The sequence below is a fragment of the Lonchura striata genome, chromosome 4, assembly GCF_046129695.1.
Source record: "Lonchura striata isolate bLonStr1 chromosome 4, bLonStr1.mat, whole genome shotgun sequence".
In the NCBI taxonomy this organism is placed as follows: Eukaryota; Metazoa; Chordata; class Aves; order Passeriformes; family Estrildidae; genus Lonchura; species Lonchura striata.
This window is the reverse complement of record NC_134606.1, coordinates 248,784-273,834: the sequence shown is the minus strand read 5'-3', so window position 1 is coordinate 273,834 and position 25,051 is coordinate 248,784. Positions and strand designations below refer to the sequence as shown.

Below are 25,051 nucleotides of genomic sequence, written 5' to 3'. Positions count from 1 at the left end.
AGGTCCCTCCAAACCTGTTTGTTCCATGAACTATCTGAGTAAAAAGGGATAAAGATATAAATGAGACAATATAGACAGACCATCCTGAAATAAATGAAGTAGAGGAAACAAGAAAGTTTAAGAAACTAAAACTGAAGACAGCAGAGGCAATTTTAGCTATTTTTCCATTACAGCCTTTATGAAATCTGAGTGGAAGGCAACAATTTCAGTGACTTGAATGTTTCCTACTGGTTCTCAAATGCACTTCAAACAGTGGGAGCTATGCAATGCTGCTACAGCCTCCACCACGCTGCACATGCAGCAATGCTGCATAGTCACAGTGGCACTTTTTGAAGCCCAACATGACAACGAATTGCCAAGAAAATTATATATAGTGAATACCTAATGAGATTTTGCAAATGGTATATTCAGCATGCAAGGGCTGCAAAATTCCTTCGCCTCTTTGTTTCTTGAAGCATTTGGTTCATAATTAACATTTAAGTGTGTTCAAATCAAAATCCTTCAACCAACACAAAGGAAAGACAGGAGGCAATTGCCAGTTAATGATACAATTACAAACTGGTTTTGCCTTAATCAGCTCCTAAACGTCTTACACATTCTCAGAACGTAGAGAGATGCTTGGAATCTGATAGAAAAAAAAAATCAAGTATCAAATGGGACAGAATGTTATTGAATATAAACAATAGTTTGGGTATGAAACAAGACTAAACCACCAATTTCTATTTAGTGAGTGGCAGCAAACACCATCAGCAGTAAATTGCAATGAAGCATAAATCTTACAGCCAGGGGAGAGTTTCCTGTATTAGCAGATCGAATTTTCACCCTCCTGTACACTCTGGAGAGGAGTTCACTCACTGGACTTGGCCCCAGGTAAATACATACAAGTTTAAACAGTATTAAAGCATGCTGACATTTACACAGGTATCTAAGAGAGTTTCAAATTCTCACCTGTAACTACCTGTCAGCTCCAGAACTGCAATTTCACCTCAGAGTAAGCTGACTTTGCATGGACTGAGACCCATGAAAAGAACTCCTCTGAAAGTTTCTGCACTGAATTCCTTTGCTTCTTACTGTGCTATTGTATAGCAGGTTATTTACAGTCAATGTCTCTCTTCTACTCTGAGCTAAGTTTGGAAAGAAGAAAGCAAATTCACAGTGAAGATTAAGCAAAGAGGAAGAATAGTGGGGAAAAGATTGTTGAATTCACATAAGTGGAAAAAAAAAATCTCAATCCTTCAACACTCACTAATGTCTTTTCCTAAAGGAAAGGAAAGATAGGGAATGTTTAGAGCCAAACTGAGGAGAGGAAGGTGAACATCTGGGGTTTGCTAAATGCTTCAAAATTCCCCTGTGTCCAACATTTGTAGCAAAGGTGAGCTCACAAAGCAGAGAGAATGGAAATATCCAGAGAGTGTTGACAAGACCTTACCAGGATTTTCAGAAAAGCTTGGCAAAGGCTTTAAGTGAACTCCTTCATGCTTGGAACTGCTCAGAGAGGAGGAATTAGACAGAAGATTGCTGTATTTTGAAGGCTTTCTGCATTTTGCTGCTTTAGTTCTTTTACTGAATAAATCATTTTAAGTCATTAACCAGGCAGGGAAAGACATCCTAAACTAATATACTTAAAAAAAAAAAAAAATTACCTGAGGTCGTTTGAAAAAGAGGTGGAGCAAGACAGGGAAAGAAGAGCCAGAACTGAGCATTGGCAGGGACAGAGCCATCTCTTACACAAAGGAGTACTTATATTTTCCAAGGGCAGATTTTAACAGGCAAGGAGAGAGAATGAAAAAGAGACAGAGTTCAATCAAGAACTTCAAGATAAAGTTTGCAATACTTAGAAAAAAAATAAGGTGGATTGTAGAATTGCTTTGCATTAAAAAAAAAAAAGTATAAAGTTTTCTGTTGCAAGATTTTGTATAGACATAAACACTCATGTTTAAATACATCTGTTGTATTGAAATTGAAAATAAGCCAGGACAAGTGATGTATGCACAATGACAGTTTACTAAGATAGTCAAAGAATAATAATACCTAAAAATATGGTTTGGACATGCTGCACTGCCCAGGAGCAGCCCAAACACATGCATGAGCTGCCAGGTGATGCACATACAGACAGAATAATTTCCAGCAGCTTGGCAGAAGAAGAGTTTTCCTGACTTCGACATACTCTATTAAAATCAGTGTAATTTCCAAAGGAAATTGAAACATGTTCTGTCACTGTGTGACAGTTTAGTAGTGCACGTGCAATGAGAGACACTGTAGGAGATAAGCTAGGAAATAAGAGAACAGTTTGCATCCTGTCCATACTGCAACATGGAGTTTTAATTAATGAGCCAGTTTGCCCTGAAGGACTGATCCCAACAGAACAGGAACTTTTCTGCAGGGGAATCAGGGATGAACCCCTTGGAAAAACAAATGAGAGAACGAAAGCTCTGAATAAAAGCTATCCCTGAGAAGAATGTAGTATGGGATAAGTCAAGGACTGATGGCCAGGAAGTCTTAAAATCACAGAATCAGAGAATGAGGTGGGTTGGAAGGGATCTTAAAGTTCATCTCAATGCATCCCCCTGACATGGGCAGGAACACCTCCCACTAGACCAGGGTGGTCCAAGCTCCATCCAACCTGGCCTGAAACACTTCCAAGAATGGAGCAGCCACAGCTTCTCTGGGCATTTGTCCAAAAAAAATCTTTGTCCCAAAAACCTGTACCATGATTTAGCTTCTATCATATCAAACACAAACTACAGAGAACCATGACTTCACAAAAATGAAGAAAATTGGGGCATGGAAAGGACAGGTAGGGACACATATTGCAACTGAGGGAAGGTCAATCCCTCACAGCAGATTGCACAAGACCCGAAAGGACATAGTGAGTTCAGGTTTTTAGCTATGCACTGAAGAGGAAACTAACAGAAATTCTGTGGACCACAGATTGCTGGTCACTGCCAGACTTCTTCATAAAAACTGTGCCTCAATGAATAAGAGCTGATGCTATTTTAGACTTTGTTTTGGCAAGTAATAAAGACATTAAGAAGAGCTGGTGATAAAACATTAACTTGGATTGAGTGCATACAAGCACATTCACATTAAATTAAGGATAAAGAGAGGTTAAGTGCTGTAAGAGAATCAAAGTTCACACTTTAACTATGAGAAATTAAATCAAACAGTAAAATCAAGCGGAGTAAGAGATCAGGAATGGGAAAGCTGCCATCTAAATATTTCTCTCAGGTCAAAGATGCAAAACTATTTGAAAGTTGCATCCTTGGAGCTAACCTCAAAAGGGACATGAGGATCAATTAAAGAGACTTTGTATTAAGGAGAGGAAAGGATTAATGAGCAATGTGTTTAAAGCCAGCAAGAATTAGAGAGATAAAATAAGAACTGCCAGAAGTCAAGCTGTGCCATTGCTCAGCAAATGAAAACAAAGCAGCAAGAGATGTTTCAACCATACAAGTAAAGGAAACCAGAAGGGGAAGGGAAGAGGGGATGCTGAAAGGAAAGAGAAAAACCAATCAGCTGTATCCCTAACACACAGCTCTGCAGCAACAAATCACAAAGAAATAAATCAGGGTAAGGTACACTCAAGCACTGATTACAGAAAATCAAATATCAATCAAAATAACCCATAAGGTTAAAAAAAATTACTTTTTTACTGACTCTTGTGATTATGAATTTGATGAAAGTTCAAATATTTAATAAATATTTAAATCACTGCACAAGTGCACCTTCGTACACAGATGCTACTGCCCCTACAACAAGCAGTAATTAGATGAAAATAAGGTGGTTTGGGCCTTGCTACTTGAGTATCCAGTGACAAAGATTTTACATTGTAGTTCATAAACTCCTCCATATTTAAAAATCAGGACTTAGTTTATTTTCAATACTTCAGCAGTTTATGAAGTAAAAACTCTCCAGCTGCAAACTGATTACCAAAACTGTAAGTGATATTAAAGAATCCAAAGCCAACCCGCCAAATCTTCAGTCTGCAATCCACAAGACAGTTTCCCAAGCAATTAAAACCCAGTACCTTTAGGAAAAGGTGATAAGAACATTTCACAAATATTCCTAATAATTTTTTTAAAAATTCAGGAAAAATATCACTATGGCTTAAGGACCATTTTTCCAGGTAGATCTCATTTTCTTGCTCAGTATTATCCTGTGCATTATCTCATTTTCTTGCTCAATATTATCCCACACATTGTTTTTGTTGAAAGAGTGAGTTTGCCTGACCAATACATTTGAAAGACCGAATGCATTAGTATGAAATGTCAGCTTTCACAAAACAGTCTCATGAACAAGGGTGAAGACGGAAAGATTTGGGTTCCCATATTTGACCAAGTTTCTTCAATAAGACAGAATTCAAATATGCTAAGCTTTATTTGAGATACATGGCTGCCCCATCCCTGTAACTGTTCGAGGCTAGACGGGGCTGGAGCAAGCTGGGCTAGCCAAAGCTGTCCCTGCCCATGGCAGCAGGTAGGAGAGGATCACCTCAGAAGTCCCTTCCACCCAAACCATTCCATGATCTCTGCTCCAGATCTCCAAGGATTTTGTCCTTCAAACACCCACATCACTCTGAGCACACAGGAAGCTGATACTTGACCAGCACGCTGCAAGAAGGTGGCTGAAGCTGCTCTGAATTGTGAGCTGCCTCAGGAACTGCAGGATCCCTGGTTGCAATCACGGAGTGATTCTGTCCGATTTTATCACCACTAGTCACAGAGTGATTCTGTCTGATTTTATCGCCACCAAGCTTCATCCACTGCACCTCCTGCATCACTTCATCACCATGTCCAGCCTGGTGGCCCAGGCACTGCCTGTCAACCGACTACCCTGAATAAAGGGGAAGGATGAGCTGCTCGTCCTGCACGTGCCACCAGCCTGAGGCAAGAGCAGGAGAAAGGGGATGGCCCTTGAGCTGGGCCTTCTGAGGCACTAAAGAGCTACTAAAGCATTTCCTCTGTCTGCTCTTTCTAGGCTTCCTCTTTAGCGTTATCAGTCTTTTCCTACAACATCAGGATCTGCACATTTCAAGTCAGACACCTCATCAAACACAGCCCTGTTAATAAAGGGGTGTCTCTATTTCACAGCACATCTTCAGCTCCACGGGGCTGAGGCAACATCAGAAGATGCTCACACCCTCTTCCTCTTACCCAGGAACATCAAACTCTGCCTGCTCTGGATTATGCCAGGCTGCCTCAGCTTGGACTACTCCAAGCACAGCAAACTACCACAGTTTTAAGAGAAATAGGAAAGGGACCTTTACACAATTTGACATATATTAGCAGCTCTTACCTGTATTTTTATGGGCCAGGTGAAATTGCTGACGTAAACAAAGAAGGTGATGTTCGGGTTGTTGCGGAAATCAAATTTCTCATTGGAGAAACTGTCCTTGTATTCTTTTATATTCGTTCTGGAAACAACTGGAATTTCCTCCCCAGCCTGTGTGCCAGCTGTTGTAAGAAGAAGCAAGAAAAGATATTCCAAGGTGTATTTAAGAAAACAAACAAAAGGGCAAAACATCCTAAATTCTAATTTAAAAAAAATCATTCAAAACCAACTATGTTAAGCTGCACTGCTTTATCAAAACCACTCTGTGCCAAGATGTTGCATTGTAAAAAAAATAAAATTTGCACTTTCAGTATTTACAAAATACACTATTAAAGTTGAAAACATAGGGCTTTTAAATATTTTATTTCCCCCTCAGGCTGACATTTTAAGAACACTATGCAAAAAGTACATAGGTTAAAAACCCCCAAGTTTTCCCACTTAAATTTGCTTTTTTCAGAAACAGCTAAATGAAAGAAGCTCCTGAGTTTAGATCATCCTCCTTAGACCATCCTCAATTTACCTGCAAAACTTGTGGACCAAGTAATGTTGAGGTTAAAGTTTTTAGATGCATTGATGAACATGTCCAGGTCTCTGTTTTGCTAAAGGAAGAAACAAAAAAGAAACCCCATTTTTAGGATAAGCAGTTTTACTGTACTGTTTCCTAGGAAATCATTGCTACAAAAAATTATCTTGGAATTTGTTACTTACATAAAGAAAATACATCAAGCTAAAAACTAAATACTATATTTTCTGGAAGAAGTATTATCTTCCTCAAAGAAAACATAACAAAGGAGTAATGCATACAGAATATCAAAGGAAAAACTGAGACACAAGATATGGGGTGAAAACAAGCAAAACATCTCTGCTCTGGAGACAGGTCGAGAGACAGGATTGTTTAGCCTGCAGAAAAGAAGTGCCTAAGGAGCATCTAAAGGAGCTCCAGGAGAGCTGCAGAGGGACTGGGGACAAGGCCTGCGGGGACAGGACCCAGGGAATGGCTTCCACTGCCAGGGGGCAGGGATGGATGGGATCTTGGGAATGAGGAATTCCTGGCTGGGAGGGTGGGCAGGCCCTGGCACAGGGTGCCCAGAGCAGCTGTGGCTGCCCCTGGACCCCTGGCAGTCAGGATGGGTCAGGATGGACACTGGGGCTGGGAGAAGCCTGGGAGAGTGGGAGGTGTCCCTGCCATGGCAGGGGGGTTTGGAGCAGGATGAGCTTTAAGGTCCCTTCCAACTCACACTGGTATGTGATTTTAAAAAAGATGGAATGGCTCAGAGGTTGTTCCAACAACTGGAAAGAATCAGCTGTGATTCCTTATGAAATCTTCCTGTGATGATTTGAGACTGCACAGCCAAGCCAAGTTCAAAAAGCCCTGGTTGCTCCATGGAACAGGACACACCTTCCGTATCACAAAACTACACCTAAAGACTCACAGAACTGTTACAGCTCATTGTCTCCAGGGCCAAAAGAAGACAAAGGACAAAGTTAAAAGGGAAAATAGAAAATGTACCTCTTCAGGTGTTGCTACAAAGTTGATTGCTGTGTAATAGCGATCGTCCTCCTGGGAAAGGCTGAAGGTGAACTGATAGTCAATGAGGAGAGTATCTGTAAGGAATGCAGGGAGACAGTTATCCCATCTCCTGTAATATTGACTTCTGTAAAGGAAGGCATGATGTCACTGAAGGGTTTCCTGGACAACCAGGACATGACACTGCTAATAACTTACTCCAACCTACATATGATGCCACATAAGGAACAAAAAACTCCAGGAGCTGAGCCTAGAGAGGGAAAAGAGGTGGCTTATATTTGCCAGGCAACTGCTTCCAGCCTTGATCTAAATCAATATTCCTACCTATACACTGTAAAAAACACACCCAAAAATTTCCTTTTCCAGCCTGAAATACCTCTGTGATCAAAGGGAAAAGCAGAAAAGTTCAGTAGCTGTGTAATTCCCACTTGGAAGGGGACAACCCCTATTGCAGGTTTCTGTACATAAGCAGATTTTTATGGGAGAGGTTCTACAGAGCAGCTGGTTGGTGATGAGCCCAGTTGCCATCCTGCTCTGGGACACATTCCACCCAGGCATGCCAGGAGCAGCCTCTGGTCTGTCTGTCTGTCCCTCCCTGCTGCCATCTGTCCAGGCTGGTGTAAGCCACAGCCACTTGGGGGATGCACCCACCCACCTCAGTACCCTTCCACTACAGCACACTGTTGTGACTTGTGCATATTCCTGAAGCCATGCAGGGATATTCCCAGCAATAATAACCAGGAACTGACACACCAGGTGCTGTTTTTCTCTCACTTCCAATGACCCCTGGTTGGACTGATACAAGTCAGACAAGCTGCTGGTGTCCATCTGGACACAGCACGAAGAAACAGGGAATGATATCAAGCAAGACTGGATTTGGACAGCACAATGTTCTTCCTGAAGGAGCTGCAAAGTTTTGTCTTTCCCCACTTTTTGCCATTTAACCAACCCTCCTATTTCAGCAAGGAATTTTGTCATTCTTGCACACAAATGCCATGAGGAGCCAGCAGTTCCCTTGTTTGGCCACACAAGCGGAATTCAAATAAGCCAAAACCAGTCAGTTGATAATTTCTGTGCTGGACAAAACCACTACTGGAGACTTCATGTAATTCAAGATTCCATCTCTCCACGTCTGCCAGGCTGCCGATTGCTAATATTTGCAAATAGAAGCTGGAAAGTTTCCATTAGATAATCTGAATCTTGGCAAAGGATCTTCTTTAACTGCATGGGAATCCAAATGCTCATTTCAGAGGAAACGTGGCAATTTTGAAATCCATTCTAACCTGGACCAGAATTTTAAATATATGTATTTTACATTTCTAAAAATTCTAAGGACATTCTTTGTTTTTTACCTATTAGGAATATAGTTTAGACTGCTCTCCAAAAGACCAGATTTCATCTCATCACATGAAAAACATTCAAAACAATGTTCAAAAGATCCAATCATCACATGGACCTTATAAAGAAAAGTATTTTCATTCTCTTTAAACAACGTATTTGAGAAAAGTGAATGTTTTTCCAGATATTTTTTAGTCCTTTCCTTAATCCCCCGTATTTTAAACACATGCTGAGGCAACTGAAACAAGTTTTAAATAAATTATTTTAAACTTCAAGCATATTTTTTATCTCCAAACAAAATCCCAAGGGTACTCACAGTAACACGTTCCTTTAAGTGGATTTCCCTGATACCTGTTTTCAACTTCACACCTAAAAAGAATATACATTTTTTAATAAATGGATTTTTTTTTTTACAGCTCTATTTATTCCCAGCCAGTAAATACCAGAAAACACAACCTGTGCTGATAGCAGAACACAATTAAAGATGAATGTCTGAGCTAGACTGGGCTGATGAAGAAATTCCATGTTCCCTGCAAGTCCAACTCATATGCAGTAAAAATGCAATATAAAATTCTGGATATTAACATTTGCATCCACTTGGAAGGTATTTATTAGCTCTTCACAATGCATGGAATAGTCATTTATGGCTATTCCAGGTTCTATCCTATAAATGTTTACTCATGTGAGCAATGCTTTAAAAATAAACCTGGCAATGAAATTATTTGGAATTAAATTATTTCCCCTAACATTACACTAAAAGCATTTCTGTTATGTTACAGAGAAACCTCCAGCAAATTTGTTGCTCTAAAACTGCTCCATTAAACTGCTTGAATGTCAAAGGCTCATTTTGGATATATTTACACTCCCACTGAACAACACCAGAAAGCAAAGATGGTGAAATCTACTGATGAAAAAGAAGGGATAAAGTAAAGCAGAAGGATAAAGCAAATTAAGAGATAAAGCAAAGTAGAGAGAGCCCAGAGGAGGCCCCGGAACTGCTCCAGGGCTGGAGCCCCTCTGCTCTGGAGCCAGGCTGGCAGAGCTGGGAATGTTCCCCTGGAGAAGGGAAGGCTCCAGACAAAGCTCAGAGCCCCTTGCAGGGCCTGGAGGGGCTCCAGGAGAGCTGGAGAGGGACTGGGGACAAGGGACAGAGGGACAGGACCCAGGGAATGGCTCCCACTGCCGGAGGGCAGGGATGGATGGGATCTTGGGAATTAGGAATTGCTCCCTAGGAGGGTGTGAGGCCCTGGCACAGGGTGCCCAGAGCAGCTGCGGCTGCCCCTGGGTCCCCGGCACTGCCCAAGGACAGACTGGACATTGGGACTGGGAGCTCCTCGGAGAGTGGGAGTGTCCCTGCCACAGCAGGGGATGAGCCCAGAGGTCTCTTCCAACCTAAACCATTTTGTGGTTCTATGTATAGTTTGGGGGGTGGGGATTTTTTCACCCATCTCTTCTGCATGACATTCTCAGTTGAAATGTTTTTAGAATTGAAATTCTTCAGGAAATCATCCTGTCCATAATATTCCCCAGGGGACCCATGGCTGGCTGCACCCTCAGTGCAGTCAGTCAACTGTCAGGAGGAAGAAATGAGCAGAGACATCATAAACACAGCCATTAAAAAATGGGGGGTGTCTAAGGTGGTACACGCACAATTTTTTTATTGCAAATAGGAAAGGGAAATGAACTCACAGCTGACACTCGTCTCCTTTGATTCCCTTGGTTGTACAGAAACATTTCCCTGTGTTTGTGTTGCAGACGGACGCGTGGCCATTGCACTTGCACGCTGTTGAGCAGAGGGGGAGAAGATGCAACGTTGAACAAAGAAGAGAAACAAATTTGATAGCAATTAAGTCCTTTAGTTGTCAAACTGTGACACATCAACAATTAACATGCAGATGAAAACCCATTTGGTGCTCTTTGATTTCTTTGTGCTACAGAAGGCAGATGAAAATAGAACCATGCGTCAAAACAGAGCAAACACAGGCTACCCAGGACTGTGTCTTGTATGAAATCATCATCAGACTCTGCTTCTTAGCCTCAAAAATTCATTTAACTTCCTCTGCTATTGTTAGACAGCAGGGGTGATATCATAACTAGGAAGGAAAAGACAGTATTTGAAATAATTTTGGGCTTGTTAACACATTAAATCCAAACTCAAAAACTCTTGAGAAAAGAATTGGGAAAATAAAACAAAGCCCATAGGACTTCAGGGACTTTTCCCAGAAATAAATAAACAGGCCTTTGGAAAAATAATGCTTCATCAGTCCTACTGAGGAAATAATGTCATTATCAACAGCATCAGCAGCAACATCTGGTGCTAAGATGATGATGTCCATGCTAGGACTAGTTGAGGTACATTTCCCAATGTATTTTAGGATAACTTTGTGCTGCATGTCATTGAGCTGTGGTTGAAGCAAATCTGCACAGCCCTGAACTAGTTCAGGTTTGGGGCATGCCCAAAACATACCACCTCACACACCTGAGTCTGCTCAAGATCCAACACAAGGTAGCATGGTGAGGACACACAGGAGATTTTCTTCACAAAAAATGCTCCTGATTTAAGCTAAATGCTCATATTGACACACTTTGAGACCTTTATTTACAAAGATGTAGAGGAGAAACATTCACAATAATCCCAAAACCAAACCAACAAGTAAGAACAAAGCCTACACAGCCAGTTGACTTTGACATCTTGTTCACTATCACTGCAAGAACGGATTTAACAACTTCTGGCATGTAGGTGCCATTTAGGAGTCGTTCTGCCAATGCAGGTGCATCCATCTGGAGCTGTGCACAGCAGAGTGTACAATACAAGGAAAAAACTACACAAAGCAAAGATCCCTTGTTTATGATCTTTGAGATTCCTGGGAATAAGATGCTTTAAAGGCCGGAGCCTCCTTGTTGAGAAGACATATTCCTCCTCATTAAGCAGCCATGCCAATCAATGTACCAGCAGATTCTTAGACATCAAGTCCCCATCCTGAATATCTCTGCCAGCCTTGGACCTTATTTTAGGAATCCTTTTGATATCTTCTTTCTGTTGGCACATAATGGAAGCTACACTGTATCAGGGACACTTAATTGTGCTTCTCAGATGTGGATGAGTGGTTTCCTAGCAGCAACACAGAGCAAAATAGGAAGAAGCAAAAAGGCCTATTGTGGGAACAAGGAGACTGAATGAAAATTCAGTGTATTCTGTGAAGGAAGCACTATTTTCATTAGTGCCACTTAAAGAAAAATAAGTCTTAGTACTATTGAGAATGTCTCGTACTTCTTTCCTTATGCTTTGCACAAAGGAAGCAAAGTGAAGTTGGATCAATATTCAATATGAACATACATGAAATTTCTCCTGATTTTTTAACCTCGGGTTGTTTAAAGCCAGATTGCAGCATCTTGAGTAATAACATTAATTTTTCTTTCCTCTCTGCTCTTTACCATATCAAGAAGACTGAACACTCAAATATCTCTATTTAAAACAACAGAATCTATTAATTTATCCACTTTCCTACAAAGCCTGTAACTGGAGATCATTTACTAAATAACTGGAATACACACAGAGACATCTTCTCATGGCTTTTCAGAGAACTTTAAACTTTGGAAACAAATTATTGATAGAATGTTCTAGACAAGTTCACTACAGTCTACAAAGGACAATTTCCCACTGGAGTCAGAGCACAGAGCAGAAACCTAAAAGCACTGGAAATGGCTTTCTTGCTGTGAATAGTGGTTAACAGCCTGATGATGAAACAACTTCCACCTGCTGGTGTTCCTTCTACCTTCTCCACAAACCACGGGCCATGGGCTCACTCCGAGAGGGTCATGGGGATCTCTTTCTGTGTTTGTGATGCCCAGCTTCCCAATGGCAACACCATCACCCACCTGCCCAACACTGTTCCTCCATGCCACATGCTACAGGTACCCTGCAGGGCCCCCGTGGGCCCTGGGAGAGGGAATCAGGCAGGTCCATGGCACCAGCAACTCACAGGCCACCAGTGAGGGCTGCGTGGGTGTGTTTGGAAGCGCTGCCACAGCTGCAATCTGATTTCAGGCATAATAGTGCCTTCCCCTCACTTGCAAATAACTTCCTTATCTCCCACCAGCATATTTTCATGAGAAACCTTAACCAGAAAATTCAGAAAAATTCTGAATGCAGAGAAAGCACCTTGCAGCTACTTTTACATTTGATGTGCTGCATTTCCTGCCCTTCCTGATTAATACTTCTGTACTTGGACACTTCCTAAAAGCAACCTCTGAGGAGTGATTTACCTACCATTTAGTTATTATCTAGCCTAGCTCTGCCAACACCAGGGTGTATGATGTGATGCAAACAATTTTTTCAGGGAAATAACTGCAGTTTGACAAAATACTTTCAACACAAGTATTGGAACTTTTTACAGGGATATGCAGGACTGAAGGCATTGAAATAAAAGAGGGCAGGGTTAGACAGAATATGGGGAAGGAATTGTTCCCTGGCAGGGTGGGCAGGCCCTGGCACAGGTGCCCAGAGCAGCTGTGACAGCTCTGAATCCCTGGCAGTGCCCAAGGCCAGGCTGGACACTGGGGCTGGGAACAACCTGGGACAGTGGGAGGTGTCCCTGCCATGGCTGGGGTGGAAGAGGATGGTCTATTAGAACCCTTCCAACCCAAACCATTAAATGATTCCAGGACTCACACTAGGCAATGAGTGTGCAAGCACACAGATATTTGTGTGTCAGGCTGGAGTGTATAACAATAGTCTGCAGCATGGCTGTGACCAAGGGCTCTAAAAACAGAGCAGCACTAAGTATTGCTCACAAATGCACAAAAAGAGTGAAATCAGCACATCATAAATGGGAAAGGATGGAGCGACCACAGCTAAGAGCAGGGAGAAAACAGGAGCTAGCTCTGCTACCCATCAGCCAATCCTTAGCTGAAGAATTCCCCTCTGGAAAGGTTTTCACCCAGCAAAAATTACTAATAGGCGGAAGTCAGCCTGGCTGCATCAGATAGGGTGATTTGCTCTTGTTTTCCCTTTCCCAATCCACCTCAGTCTTTCTGCCCAGGTTCCTACTTCCCTCATTCTTTCCGCTTCCCAGTAAAATTCACAGCAAATTAAAAACCTGGGTCCAAAGCACTTGAGAGCACAGCACTTCTGACATGAGCTACTGGTTCCATCAGATAAGGAACGAACACTGTTCCATAATCTCTCTACACATTTTCTAATTTCTTTTTCAGGCATCTGGATGATTTCAGTCTGTCATTCATTATCTCAACAACAAACTATACTGGGACAATCCTCATGCACAAGAGTCCAAAGGAACTTACTCTCCACTTCCACACGCATGGAAAAACGACACCTACTAACAGGCACGTTGTGATCCAGTGATTAAAACTTAAAGCTCAGGGTAGAATTCTGTATTTTCTCAGGCAACTCAGCCTCAATTTATTCATTACATTCAAGTAAACTTTAGAGCATTTCGAAGTATCTTCACCTGAAATGAGTTTATGAGTGTCAGCAGTAGTTTATCTGGCAGATAATGTTGTGAAATCAAGAGTCAGGGATGCACCTTCTCCTCTGAACCCTTGTCACTGTGCTGTCTGTTGGAATTCCATATCCCTTTGCTCTAAGGGAGGCACCTGTATCCCTGTGAGTTTTTGATCCCCTTCTTCGAATCTGTCCATTGGGAAGTTCTTCATAGCCCCAACTATCACCACCTCCCTTCTCCTGAGGAAACAGGACTCCATGCTCCAGCTACTGATCCTCATGTTCACCCAAAAGGTAACCACTACACCCAATAAACATCCTAAATTAATATCAAAGACTTTTCTACTGGATTGCTACCACATTTGGAAAAAGCAATAAAAAGTCTTCAATGTCTACTCATTGGTCACCTCCACTTCATTCTTCCAGGCTGGCCACAAACCACCCACACTCATTTCACAGAAGTACTGACACTGCTCTGAACAATGTTATTTTTATTCTACATTTTCCATCATTGTATCTAATTGTCCCATTCCACCTCACTGTATTCCACTAAAATAAACTGGGGCTGTTTAACATCTGTGCTGGTGACAGGGGCTGTGGGACTGAGGACCCAAAGCAAGTTTGCTGGTGACAACAAACTGGTAATATCAGCATGCTGGAGGGGAGGGGAGACATCCAGATGGACCTAGATGGCCTCCAACAGTCCCTGGATAGCACCAAAGGGCACCTGGACAGATCAGGGACATGGGACGGTGTGAACCTTGTGAAGTTACGCAGGCCAAGTGCGAGGTCCTACACGGGGTTGGAGCAAGCCAGAGCACAAACACAGGATGGGTGGGGAATGGCTGGAGAGCAGCCCTGGGGAGAAGAACCTGGGGGTGCTGCTGGGTGAGGGCTGGACATGACCCAGCCAGAGCCCCCCAGCCCTGGACTGATCCCAGCATGGGCAGCAGGGGAGAAGGGCTCTGTCCCTGTGCCCTCAGGTGAGAGCTCACCTGCAGAGCTGCCCCAGCCCTGAGGCCAACAGCAGGAGGACATGGAGCTGCCGGAGAGAGCCCAGAGGAGGCCCTGGAGCTGCTCCTGGGCTGGAGCCCCTCTGCTCTGGAGCCAAGGTGGCAGAGCTGGGAATGTTCCCCTGGAGAAAGGAAATTTCCAGGGAATGCTCAGAGTCCCTGAAGGGGCTCCAGGAGAGCTGGAGAGGGACTGGGGACAAGGGACAGAGGGACAGGAGCCAGGGAATGGCTCCCACTGCCAGGGGGCAGGGATGAACAGGATATTGGGAATTAGGAATTGTTCCCTGGGAGGGCGGGCAGGCCCTGGCACAGGGTGCCCAGAGCAGCTGTGGCTGCCCCTGGATCCCTGGCAAGCCCAAGACCAGGTTGGACACTGGGGCTGGGAGCACCTGGGACAGTGGAAGGTGTCCCTGCCATTGCAGGGAATTGGAATGAGACGAGTTTCAAGGTCCCTTCTAACCCAAACAACTCCATGATTCTATGATTAAGCAGCACCTCCCCTCACATCTGCTACTCTCACAGTTAGTCTCTGGCTTACTGTTGGTCTCCCCATGCCACAGCACTGAAAAATTCACAGCAGTTCAAAACTATGCCACAAGGTTGCAGTTCAAAACTCAAAGTCTTCCATATATATTTGTCAAATACTAAATTCATTGGTCTTTCAAGGAAGACTTTCCCAGTTTGTTAACTGAATCTTGCACAGCTGAAAATGGTTCTTTGTGCCAGAGTCCCAAAGCACTTTACAAACTGAAATGCAATTTTAACAGGGTGCTACTAATCCTCAACTGAAATCCAGCCAAGTCCTCAGTGAAACATGGCAAGCCTTTATGAAGCAGAAAATTTTAACTATAAACACGGAACACATTAACCAAATGGAATTGAAGCTGAAACTTAGATAAACAGAAATTTGTTCAAGACATTTGGATCAACACTGTTTCTTTTAAAAACAGGATCATCAAACACTAAAATACAGACATTTTTCACCATGGTCATTCCAAGTTTAAAAAGGAGGCTATAAAATCATCTTTACATGCAGTGAAAGTAATTTCACTCAGCAGTTTGAGTGTCTTTGAGTTGAAGCAACAAGAACTGAGCCTCGCTTGCAGGAAAGAAGACATGAATTCTCAGGTTATAATTTGAGTTAAGACAGCAGAGGAATGAGCAGAGAGTGAAACGGAGGAGCCCAGTGCAGGAGCTCTGGGGCAGCACTTACGCTGGCACGTGCCCCCGTTGGTGGGGTCCCCGTAGTAGCCCGAGATGCAGGTCTCACAGTGCCTGCCCGTGGTCAGGTTCTCACACTTCTCACAAATGCTCTCGTTCACACACCTGCTGTGCCCATTACACTGACAGGCTGTGCAAAAGAGGAAAACAGGAAAACTGTGAGTACTGCTGCTCAAATACAGCTCATGGAGACCCTCAGGAGGCTGCTCTGTGCAGAGGACAAATGAAACCATTTCATGCACCTTCCTGAGAGGTTCTCGTCTCTTGCTAGCGATACATGGGCCCAAAGACAGGTGTATATCAAAAAATGGAATTTAGAGCAACACACGGAAAACTTAACTGCAAAACATTACATGCACATTGGACTGGAAGTTGCTGGTGGGATGGATTTACAAGGAATGGGGAGGGTAGTGCTGGTTTTGTGTCAAAAACATCAGTTAAAAATCATCCTAAGCATTATTAACACTTAACCTTCAAAGGAAGATCTGCCTTTCTTTTAAACAGCCTTAAAATAAACAAACAAAGTTAAAATCTCAGTAAAGGTTTGTAGGGAAAGGAGAACTTTCTCCCAAGTAATAAATAATAATGTCTTCATGCAATAAACCTGTGCAGCTCAGCTGCTTCACAGCTCCTTCCATCTCCAAGTGTGTAATTCCTACTTACATATTCCATGCTCTTCTCCTCCCTCCATTAACAGGAGGGAACACAAGACACCACAATAGTCTTAAAAACTCTCTCCCCTTGCACTCAATCAAAACATTGAACAATTAAACGCCGCTCGCTTACCTGGACACTGGATAAAGGACCAGTTGTAGCTGCTCTCCACAGGACACATGCTGACATTGAGAACAGGCTCCAAGCTGTGTCTCCCTGGCGTGGATGGGGTCGGCATCCTGACAGGCCCCCGATAGGAGCCCTCAATGCACTTCCCCTTGCCGGTGTTGCTGGGATCCGTGCACCACCCACAGCCTGGCTGCTCCAGGCACTGAGCACACGTGCAGTAGCCTGAGCAGTTTTCAGCTACAAAAAACCAAACCAAGATACAAAATTGTGGAATAAACCACCATGTCAAACATAGGCACAAAAAATGCAGAATGTATTCCATAACTGTATTTTAATCTCACCAAAATATTTATTCATCAAATCTAGAAATATTTATTCTGATATTCACAGTAACGTGTTCATTCTTATCAGCATATTTATTCCAGAATGTAAAATAACTATTAACAAAGGTTCCAACAGTCAATCAGTTACAAAACAGCACAACACACACAGAGGTTTTTTGAACCATTACACGCCAGCCAGTTTAGCCACTTAGAGCTTCTTCCGACCACATTTGTGCATCACATGCTACTATTTCAAGTATTTATCTGAGGCAAAAAACATAGAATACAAATATGAGAATAAAATTCCACCCTTGAGCTCCTCCTTTCTCGAATGGGATTGGATTTTAGGGGTGACAAACTCTTTATATACAAAAACGTTTTATATTTCTTTGAAAAATATTTTCTGGCTTCTTGGTGTTGCAAGATAAGCAGACTTTCTATTTTGATGTTTAAATAGACAATATTTGCCTTCAAAAAGAAAAAAAAAGTTTGTTTTCCATTATTTTAGCTTACTCATCTCCTGCCTGATGCTTCCTCCAACTTTTGACCTCTGGCAATATGGGAAGTTCATACTTTGATGTTCCTTAAATTCCTTTTCTTCATCTCTTATTTTGCAACATTTTGAGCTACTTGTGATGCCCCTGCTCACACCCAGCTCCTAAAGAATTCAACATAAATAGAATAATTTCTACATCTTCACTTGTTTTAAGTTTTTAGGCCCTTTACCCAGTTTGAAAGGAAAACACACGAGGCAGGCGCAGAGACTCACGGGGACAGCTGCTCATGGTGTACCACTCCATGCACTGCCCGTAGGGGAAGGAGGCCACGTAGGCGTTGGAGTCCACGCACTGCTGCATATTGCTGCACCACATACACTCGGAGCTGCCGCTGGTGCACTCGGTGCAGGCGGCGCGCAGCGCGCAGGGCGTGCGGCACTGCTTAGCACTGTGGTTGGCTGCAGGGGAGGACAGCATCAGTTCTCTTCCAATACAAACTATCTCCAGAAACAACCCTTCAGCGGGGAAGGGACCGTCAGGACCATCCCATCCCTCCCCTGCCACAGCAGGGACCCCTCCCACTGTCCCAGGCTGCTCCCAGTCTGTGTCCAGCCTGGCCCGGGCACTGCCAGGGATCCAGGGCAGCCCCAGCTGCTCTGGGCACGGAGCAGTGGTCTCTGGTCTCTTTTTCTCTGCAGTTCTGCAGATGCATTCCTTATTACCCTCCCCAAGTGGGGTACCCTACCCCAAAGTGCCCTGTTTTAAGTGAGCAGGCAGGCACACGCTTTAAGTGATTTGATCAATTCCAGACATCAAACAAGCACTGAACTAACTCATCTGTTTTAGTCTGAGCCAATGCTTTAAGTTTTGCTTCAAATGACTGTTCTCAGACCATAAAAACCAGCACAAAGCTTAAACTGAAGTGCTGCAAGTGAAAACATATGGAATTTTGAGTTCAGGATCCACATTCAGAATTCACATCCTGCACTTCCACAAAGAATGACTTCAACTGGTGCAGTGTACTTAAAATATTTTTTTTAATCTTCCAACTTCCCCAATACGTAAAGAGGCACTAATTAGTATTCAGAAATGATCGGCTAAAATGGAGAATTAACAGACCAAGCCATCTGAAAAGATATGCAGTTTCAACAAAGCTGGAAGACTTCTCCCAAAAGCAAATAGCTTGTTTTTTCAAAGTCCTTGTATCTCCAAAGTGTCTTGGCTAATTAATTTCAAACTTTGATAAAATCCTCCTCTGGCTACATAGCAGGGGAGGGAAAAAAGGGGAATTCAATCCGAAAGTTACTATTAATTTTTTATTTCTTTGAAACAGGAGAATGCTCCATACCATAATTACCCTAAATGTCACATGTAGGTATATAATTAAGAAAAAAATAATTAAAATCCTGTACTTCAAATATTTTACAGTTAACAGCGTAAATGTTGAGCTATTTTTAAAATTTGTATTTCCTGCATGAAATACATACACAAGACACTTGTTCAGAAGTATTTTTCTTTGGCAAAGTCATGATGCAGGTGCTTTAAAATGTAATAAATTGCATTCACTTTACCCTCTAGGAAATATAAATCAACCAGACAGCTGCTGTTACCTGGCCTCTCACAGACAGTGCCGTTGACCTCGTTGATACATGTTGCTGCCTTCAATCCCTGTTGGGAAGGCTCAGCTAAATAGCCACAAAAACCAGCATCACTGGGTTCATCGGGAAGCCACTGCACGAGGGTGTTGGTGAAGGGAGACATGTCTTCCCAGCACCAATAGGACACATTGATTTTCCTCAGTCCAACCCATGGAGTCAAAGTTTTGGGCTAGAAATAAAGGAGCAGGTCAAACTTAAATTAGTGCTGCTGGCCACAAGCTATAAGACAACTATTTCTACTGCAATTTATTTGTTGGCACAGTTTGATTTTGGGGAGGAGCATTTGAGCTCTGTTAATATAATATGTGGTTTTATTGCTAAAATGAGTAAACATCACCTACTTCGAACTGATTTTATGCACTTTTATACCCTAGAGCTGCAGTTTCCAACAGCAACAGGGTTACAAAGCATATTATGCTAACACCAACATATTTTCTTGTTATTACTAAACATCTACATACAGTTTACTTGAAAAAGGAGCAACTGCAAAGCAGAGTCTCCCCCAGCACAGCCACCAGTGCCCCAAGCCCCAATGTCCAGCCTGATCTTGGGCACTGCCAGGGATCCAGGGGCAGCCACAGCTGCTCTGGGCACCCTGTGCCAGGGCCTCACCTCCCTCCCAGGCAACAATTCCTAATACCCAAGATCCCATCCAGCCCTGCCCTCTGACAATGGGAGCCATTCTCTGGGTCCTGTCCCTGCAGGCCTTGTCCCCAGGTCCTCTCCAGCTCTCCTGGAGCCCCTTCAGGGACTCTGAGCATTCCCTGGAATTTTCCCTTCTCCAGGGGAACATTCCCAGCTCTGCCAGCCTGGCTCCAGAGCAGAGGGGGTCCAGCCCTGGAGCAGCTCCAGGGCCTCCTCTGGGCTGTCTCCAGCAGCTCCACGTCCTCCTGGATCTGGGATCCAGGAGCAGGAGCAGCTCTGCAGGTGAGCTCTCACCTGAGGGCACAGGGACAGAGCCCTTCTCCCCTGCTGCCCATGCTGGGATCAGCCCAGGATACTTTCTCACATATAAGCATTCTATCCTAATATCCATTAAAACAGGCTCCTAGTGTCTTTTGGCTCACTTTTTAAAGGACTCTGTAGGTGGAAAAAGAACCCTGTAAATTAACAATTCTTGTTTACACAGTGTAAACATTTAAACACTATGAGGGAAGGGTTACCATGTGTCTTTAGAAATTTACTCTACACTCAGCTCCTGGACTATCCAGAAACACCTGGAACTGTCAGAATCGAATATTTTTTACAGTATCCCAGGCTTGGCTTCCTCATTTTACAAAAGATTTGGTGAACAACCTTGCTTCAACTGCACCATACCTTTGCTTGGCTAAATTGACTCCCCTCTAACACTGTAATTGTTGAAACACCCCTTTAAAATTACAAAGGGAACCAAGGCAGGGAATGTTATTGTTTTAACAGGGGAATATTTCTCTTAAGTACTGAAGCATGTTCTCCCTTGAAAAAAAACAATCCTATTGCCTCCAGCCTCATTTTTTCTAGAGAAAATGCTTCCCACAGTGGCCTCTGGGACCCAGGAGCTGTTATTCTGATGTGCCACGAGGCCACAGCAGCTTTCCAGGCTAATCCAGGATTTCAGAAGAGAGGCAAAGCATGTTTCTTTGTCAGGGCTGTAGCACCACCTACACAACCTGCCCATAACATCTCCCTTCTTCTCCCAGCAATGGGAAAAAAATATGCATTTATTTCATTGATGCAGGAAGAGGCAAAAATTCCAGTTCACTTCTCCCTGGGTCTGACTGAAAAACACTAAATGACACCCAAACAACGTCCAACAAGCCAAGCGGCTCTGTGGAATAAGAAGGTGACATTTCCAACAGCTGCTTTTCTGCATGCAGTAAACATCTCAACACTTTACATTAAACACCTCCAGTGGCCCCAAGGGGCTTTTATTTATCAAATATTGTGCACAGGTCACCAGAGGGCTCTTGCTGCAGTCTGGTATTCCACCCGGGAAATACGAGTGTGATTCCAGCACAGAAAGTGATCTCTTTAAGGCACTGTGTGTTTATACTTCTCCTTTCCATTTACATTTTCTACAGTTTCAGCACAGAAGCACCCAGAGGGTACACTGAATTTCGAAAGAAAATCACTTGATTTTGGTTAAGAGGCATTTCTGTTGTGCACAGAGCACACAATACTACAGCAAGGACTTCTCCACAGCCACAGCTTTATTACACAAGGGACGGACAAGAGAAGCACTCACTGAAGACTGAATCTTCTGCAGCTCCTTCAGAACAAATTCCACCTTCTTCTGGGTGGTGAGAGAAGCCAGTAAAGCACCGTTGGACCTACAGGACAGTTTGGCATGATCGTAGTTCTCCTTGGCGTTGGTGATCTTCAGGCAGGAGTTGCCAACCAAATGCCAGTTTGTTCCGCAGATGTTTTCTGAGGGACAAGGAGGGGAAAGAAACTAAACCCAGAGATGCACGTGACCTTCACAACAATCAAGGTAGTGAAAGAACCATTGAAAAACATGAGCCCAGGTGAGAAAGGGACCAGTGGCCCTGGGCTGTGCTAGCTCTGGGGTGGCAGCAGGGCCAGGGCAGTGCCCATCCCTGTGCTGGCACTGCTGGGGCACCTCCAGGGCTGGGGCAGCTCTGGAGAGCCCTGGAGGGGCTGGAGCTGGCCAGGGCAGGGAATGGAGCTGGCAAGGGGCTGGAGAGTTCCTGAGGGAGCTGGGAAGGGGCTGGAGAGTTCCTGAGGGAGCTGGGAAGGGGCTCAGCCTGGAGCAAAGGAGGCTCAGGGGGGACCTTGTGGCTCTGCACAGCTCCTGCCAGGAGGGGACAGCCGGGCGGGTCAGGCTCTACTCCCAGGGAGAAGGGGAAATGCCTTCAAGTTGTGCCAGGAGAGGTTTAGGTTGCATAATAGGGAAAATTTCTTCCCTGAAGGTGTTGCCAAGCACTGAAAGGGGCTGCCCAAGTCAGTGGTGGAGTCCCCACCCATGGAAGTGTTCAGAAAATAAGCAGCCCTTAGTGCTGTGGCTTAGGGCCACAGTGAGGCTAGGACAGAGGTTGGTGATGATGATCGTGGAGGTATTTTCCAGCTTTAATGATTCTGTGAATCCTACCACTAAGAAATACCCACAGCCCCATCCCAAACCAGCACAACTTAGAGGTGTACCTCTAAGAGAAGTGTTGATACATAACAATATTGGAGGAGAAGGAAATCTGTTTAGGGGAGCTGAAGTCTGATATCAGTATTTGTTTGTAATCAAAGCATTTATTACAACATTCAACAGTACAATTGTTGTAGGAGAAAGAGGGAAAAAATCCTGAATTTGTATTTTGTTGATGTCTTGAAGTCAATTATTCAACCACAGTTGTCAGGGGACCATTTGGCAGGAATGAGTTGTGCTAATCCTGTCCACAGTACCAACTTCCAGGATTAATCCCTGCTTCAACTGGAGCACAACCCCACTACTGAAGAACTCCTTACACTTTGTGACTAATTATTTCCCTTACAGAAAAAACCCTGATGGGCATTTCCAATGTGAATTCAGTATTAACAGATGGAAAAGCTCTCAGGTGTCAATTTTTCAGATGAGCTTTTTACACATATGATCAGATCATACCCTTTTCTATATCAAATAAAACTAAAAGATGTTTTTCTCACTTTCATTGCTCTTCTTCAAAGTCTCCTTGATTTTAAATTGTTGCAGACTTGCAAACAGACCTGGACATGTCCAGACCTACCATTCCTAGGGGAAGGCTTTCCATGTCCATTAAAATGTCCTGTCTAATGGGTTTGCTCCCCTTTCTCTATATTTTATTACCTAGAAATGTTAATCACTGAAGATCCTGTATTTCTCACCCAGTCATTTGGATTAAAAAAATAAAAGTTACTGCAAGGGAACTAATAACCAACTCCTGTGAGCTCCACTGGAAACACTCTAATAGGAGAATTTTCCTTAAACACTTCAGGTCTTACTTGCCTCATTTGTCCAGTATTTGCCATTATGCTTTTGCATAATTTTAGTTCCTAAATTAAATAGCATGCATTATTAAATCTAATATCTTGCAGAAGCCTATTATCAACAGCTTTTATCAAAAGAAAAGGGAGAGATGACATACAGCCTAATAATTATATGAGTGAGCATGCTCCTCTTCAGACAACTGGGAATGAAAAATATTCCAGCAGACTTGCTGGATTTACTACAAATTAGATTTCATACCAAAGCTATTATGATTAAACAACACTATTTGCTCCATCTTAACACTAAAAATTACAGATTTGGGGTTAAAACCAGCAAAAATTCTAAAAAACTCGCAACAAGTTTTGGAGTGGGTGAATTTGGTTTATGCCACCAGTACCTACCTGGCAAAGCAATGCACTCCTGATTCCTAGGTTCCCACTGACAGTTTTGATCCATGGCACAGCTTTTACAACTTGTCTTTTTGTTACAGTAATAGGCAGGGTTATCCTTAGGACAATTTTCATAGAGAGTAACAGGAACCTAAAATAAATAGCACACGTGAGATTTTTTCTGATATCCAGCCATGTGGGTTTATAACAGCAATTATTACAACACTAGATATCACAGTCCAGCTATACAAAGCAATTCATATACCCAAAAGCTGTAGAACTGGGCACAGCCTGGACTGGTTACCCAAGATATCCCCCCAGAATACTGCCCAACATGTTTTCTGTACTAAAGCTTTTACAAGAGGGCTATTTTGTTTTTTTCTGGGGAAAACCCTATTGATATCAAACCCAAAATGTGATTACTGAAAAATCATACCTCCACCTCTTCCCCTGCCCACAGCCATCCTCCTAAATTCATTGTAAAATACCATGCATGGATCAAATTGAAAAAAATACAAACATGTAGCACTTTCGAGCTAGATATGTACTGGGAATAACAAAACAGGGATCATAACACTGACAGATGGAAACATGGACATTTGCTATTCCAAAGGGTAAATTTAAACTAGGGAAGTGTCAAGAGCCATTACCTGTTCCTCTGTGCAGTTGTTGTGTGCTGGGACACACTGGTCAGAGCACCACTGACAGCTGTTTGTGTTGGCTGTGCAGCTGTAGCAGTCTGTAATCTGATCACATTTTTCATTGTCTACAACTATTAAAGAAAAAATCCTGCATGACCAAAACCAGGCATTTCCTGACAGAGCTCTAAGAACTTGATTATTTACAGCAAAAGATACAACCAAATACTAGTGCCTGTAGTTTTCTGTTGGCAACTAAAATCAGGTACTTTCATGTGTTTGAACTGACAGCAAATTGCTTTTATTTACAGCAGCAATCATTTTTAGTGCCCAAGGAGCCCTAAAACACACCACCAGAAAACAATGCACTGAACATGGAAGCACATGAACTAAGACACGTTAATGCCCAGGGAAATGACGCCAGAGGATATCCACAGGGACAGTGGCCATCCCCCAGCACAAGCCCATCTTCCTGCAAGCCTGGCTTTCAAGTGGAGCATTTACATGTGAAGTTTGAACTTTTCATTCATCTTCCCAATTATTTATTGCCTGTGTTTAGTGAAAATTTACTGTGCATTGGGAGCCCAGCAAGGCAGTGCCCCCTTACATCAGTTTATATTCAATTATTAAAGGCTGAACATCTGTTATAGAATCAAGGGTTGTACAATGAATGTATTAGGATAAAGTTGTTTAAAATTATCCTAAGGGGAAACACAGGATCAGATCTTAAAACATTAATTAATTTTATCTGCCTCTATACACAGAATCCCAGAATGGTTTGGGTTGGAAGGGACCGTAAAGATTAGCTGGCACCAACCCCCTGCCAAAAACAGCAAAGTAACTGTTCCTAAAGGAGTATTCCTGCTGTCTCTTTTGAAGAGTACAGGATAACTCCACCAGATCCAGACGCCCTTCCTCACCCCATGGTGCTCTT

The 25,051-nt window shown here is 43.1% G+C and overlaps 1 protein-coding gene across 1 annotated transcript in view; it reads right to left on the bottom strand.

The window, feature by feature from the left end:
• Positions 1-25,051, bottom strand: part of ATRN (attractin) — a 143,774-nt gene that overhangs the window by 55,666 nt on the left and 63,057 nt on the right. Inside the window, exons 13-24 of the mRNA XM_077782656.1 lie at positions 24,130-24,251; positions 23,492-23,630; positions 21,381-21,562; positions 19,109-19,325; positions 17,771-17,956; positions 16,682-16,915; positions 15,888-16,025; positions 9,887-9,980; positions 8,514-8,566; positions 6,842-6,936; positions 5,852-5,930; positions 5,296-5,453 (exon numbers count right to left, since the gene is read on the bottom strand). Coding sequence (XP_077638782.1) covers positions 5,296-5,453; positions 5,852-5,930; positions 6,842-6,936; positions 8,514-8,566; positions 9,887-9,980; positions 15,888-16,025; positions 16,682-16,915; positions 17,771-17,956; positions 19,109-19,325; positions 21,381-21,562; positions 23,492-23,630; positions 24,130-24,251 — 1,697 coding nt within the window. The remainder of the gene's footprint in view (positions 1-5,295; positions 5,454-5,851; positions 5,931-6,841; positions 6,937-8,513; positions 8,567-9,886; positions 9,981-15,887; positions 16,026-16,681; positions 16,916-17,770; positions 17,957-19,108; positions 19,326-21,380; positions 21,563-23,491; positions 23,631-24,129; positions 24,252-25,051) is intronic.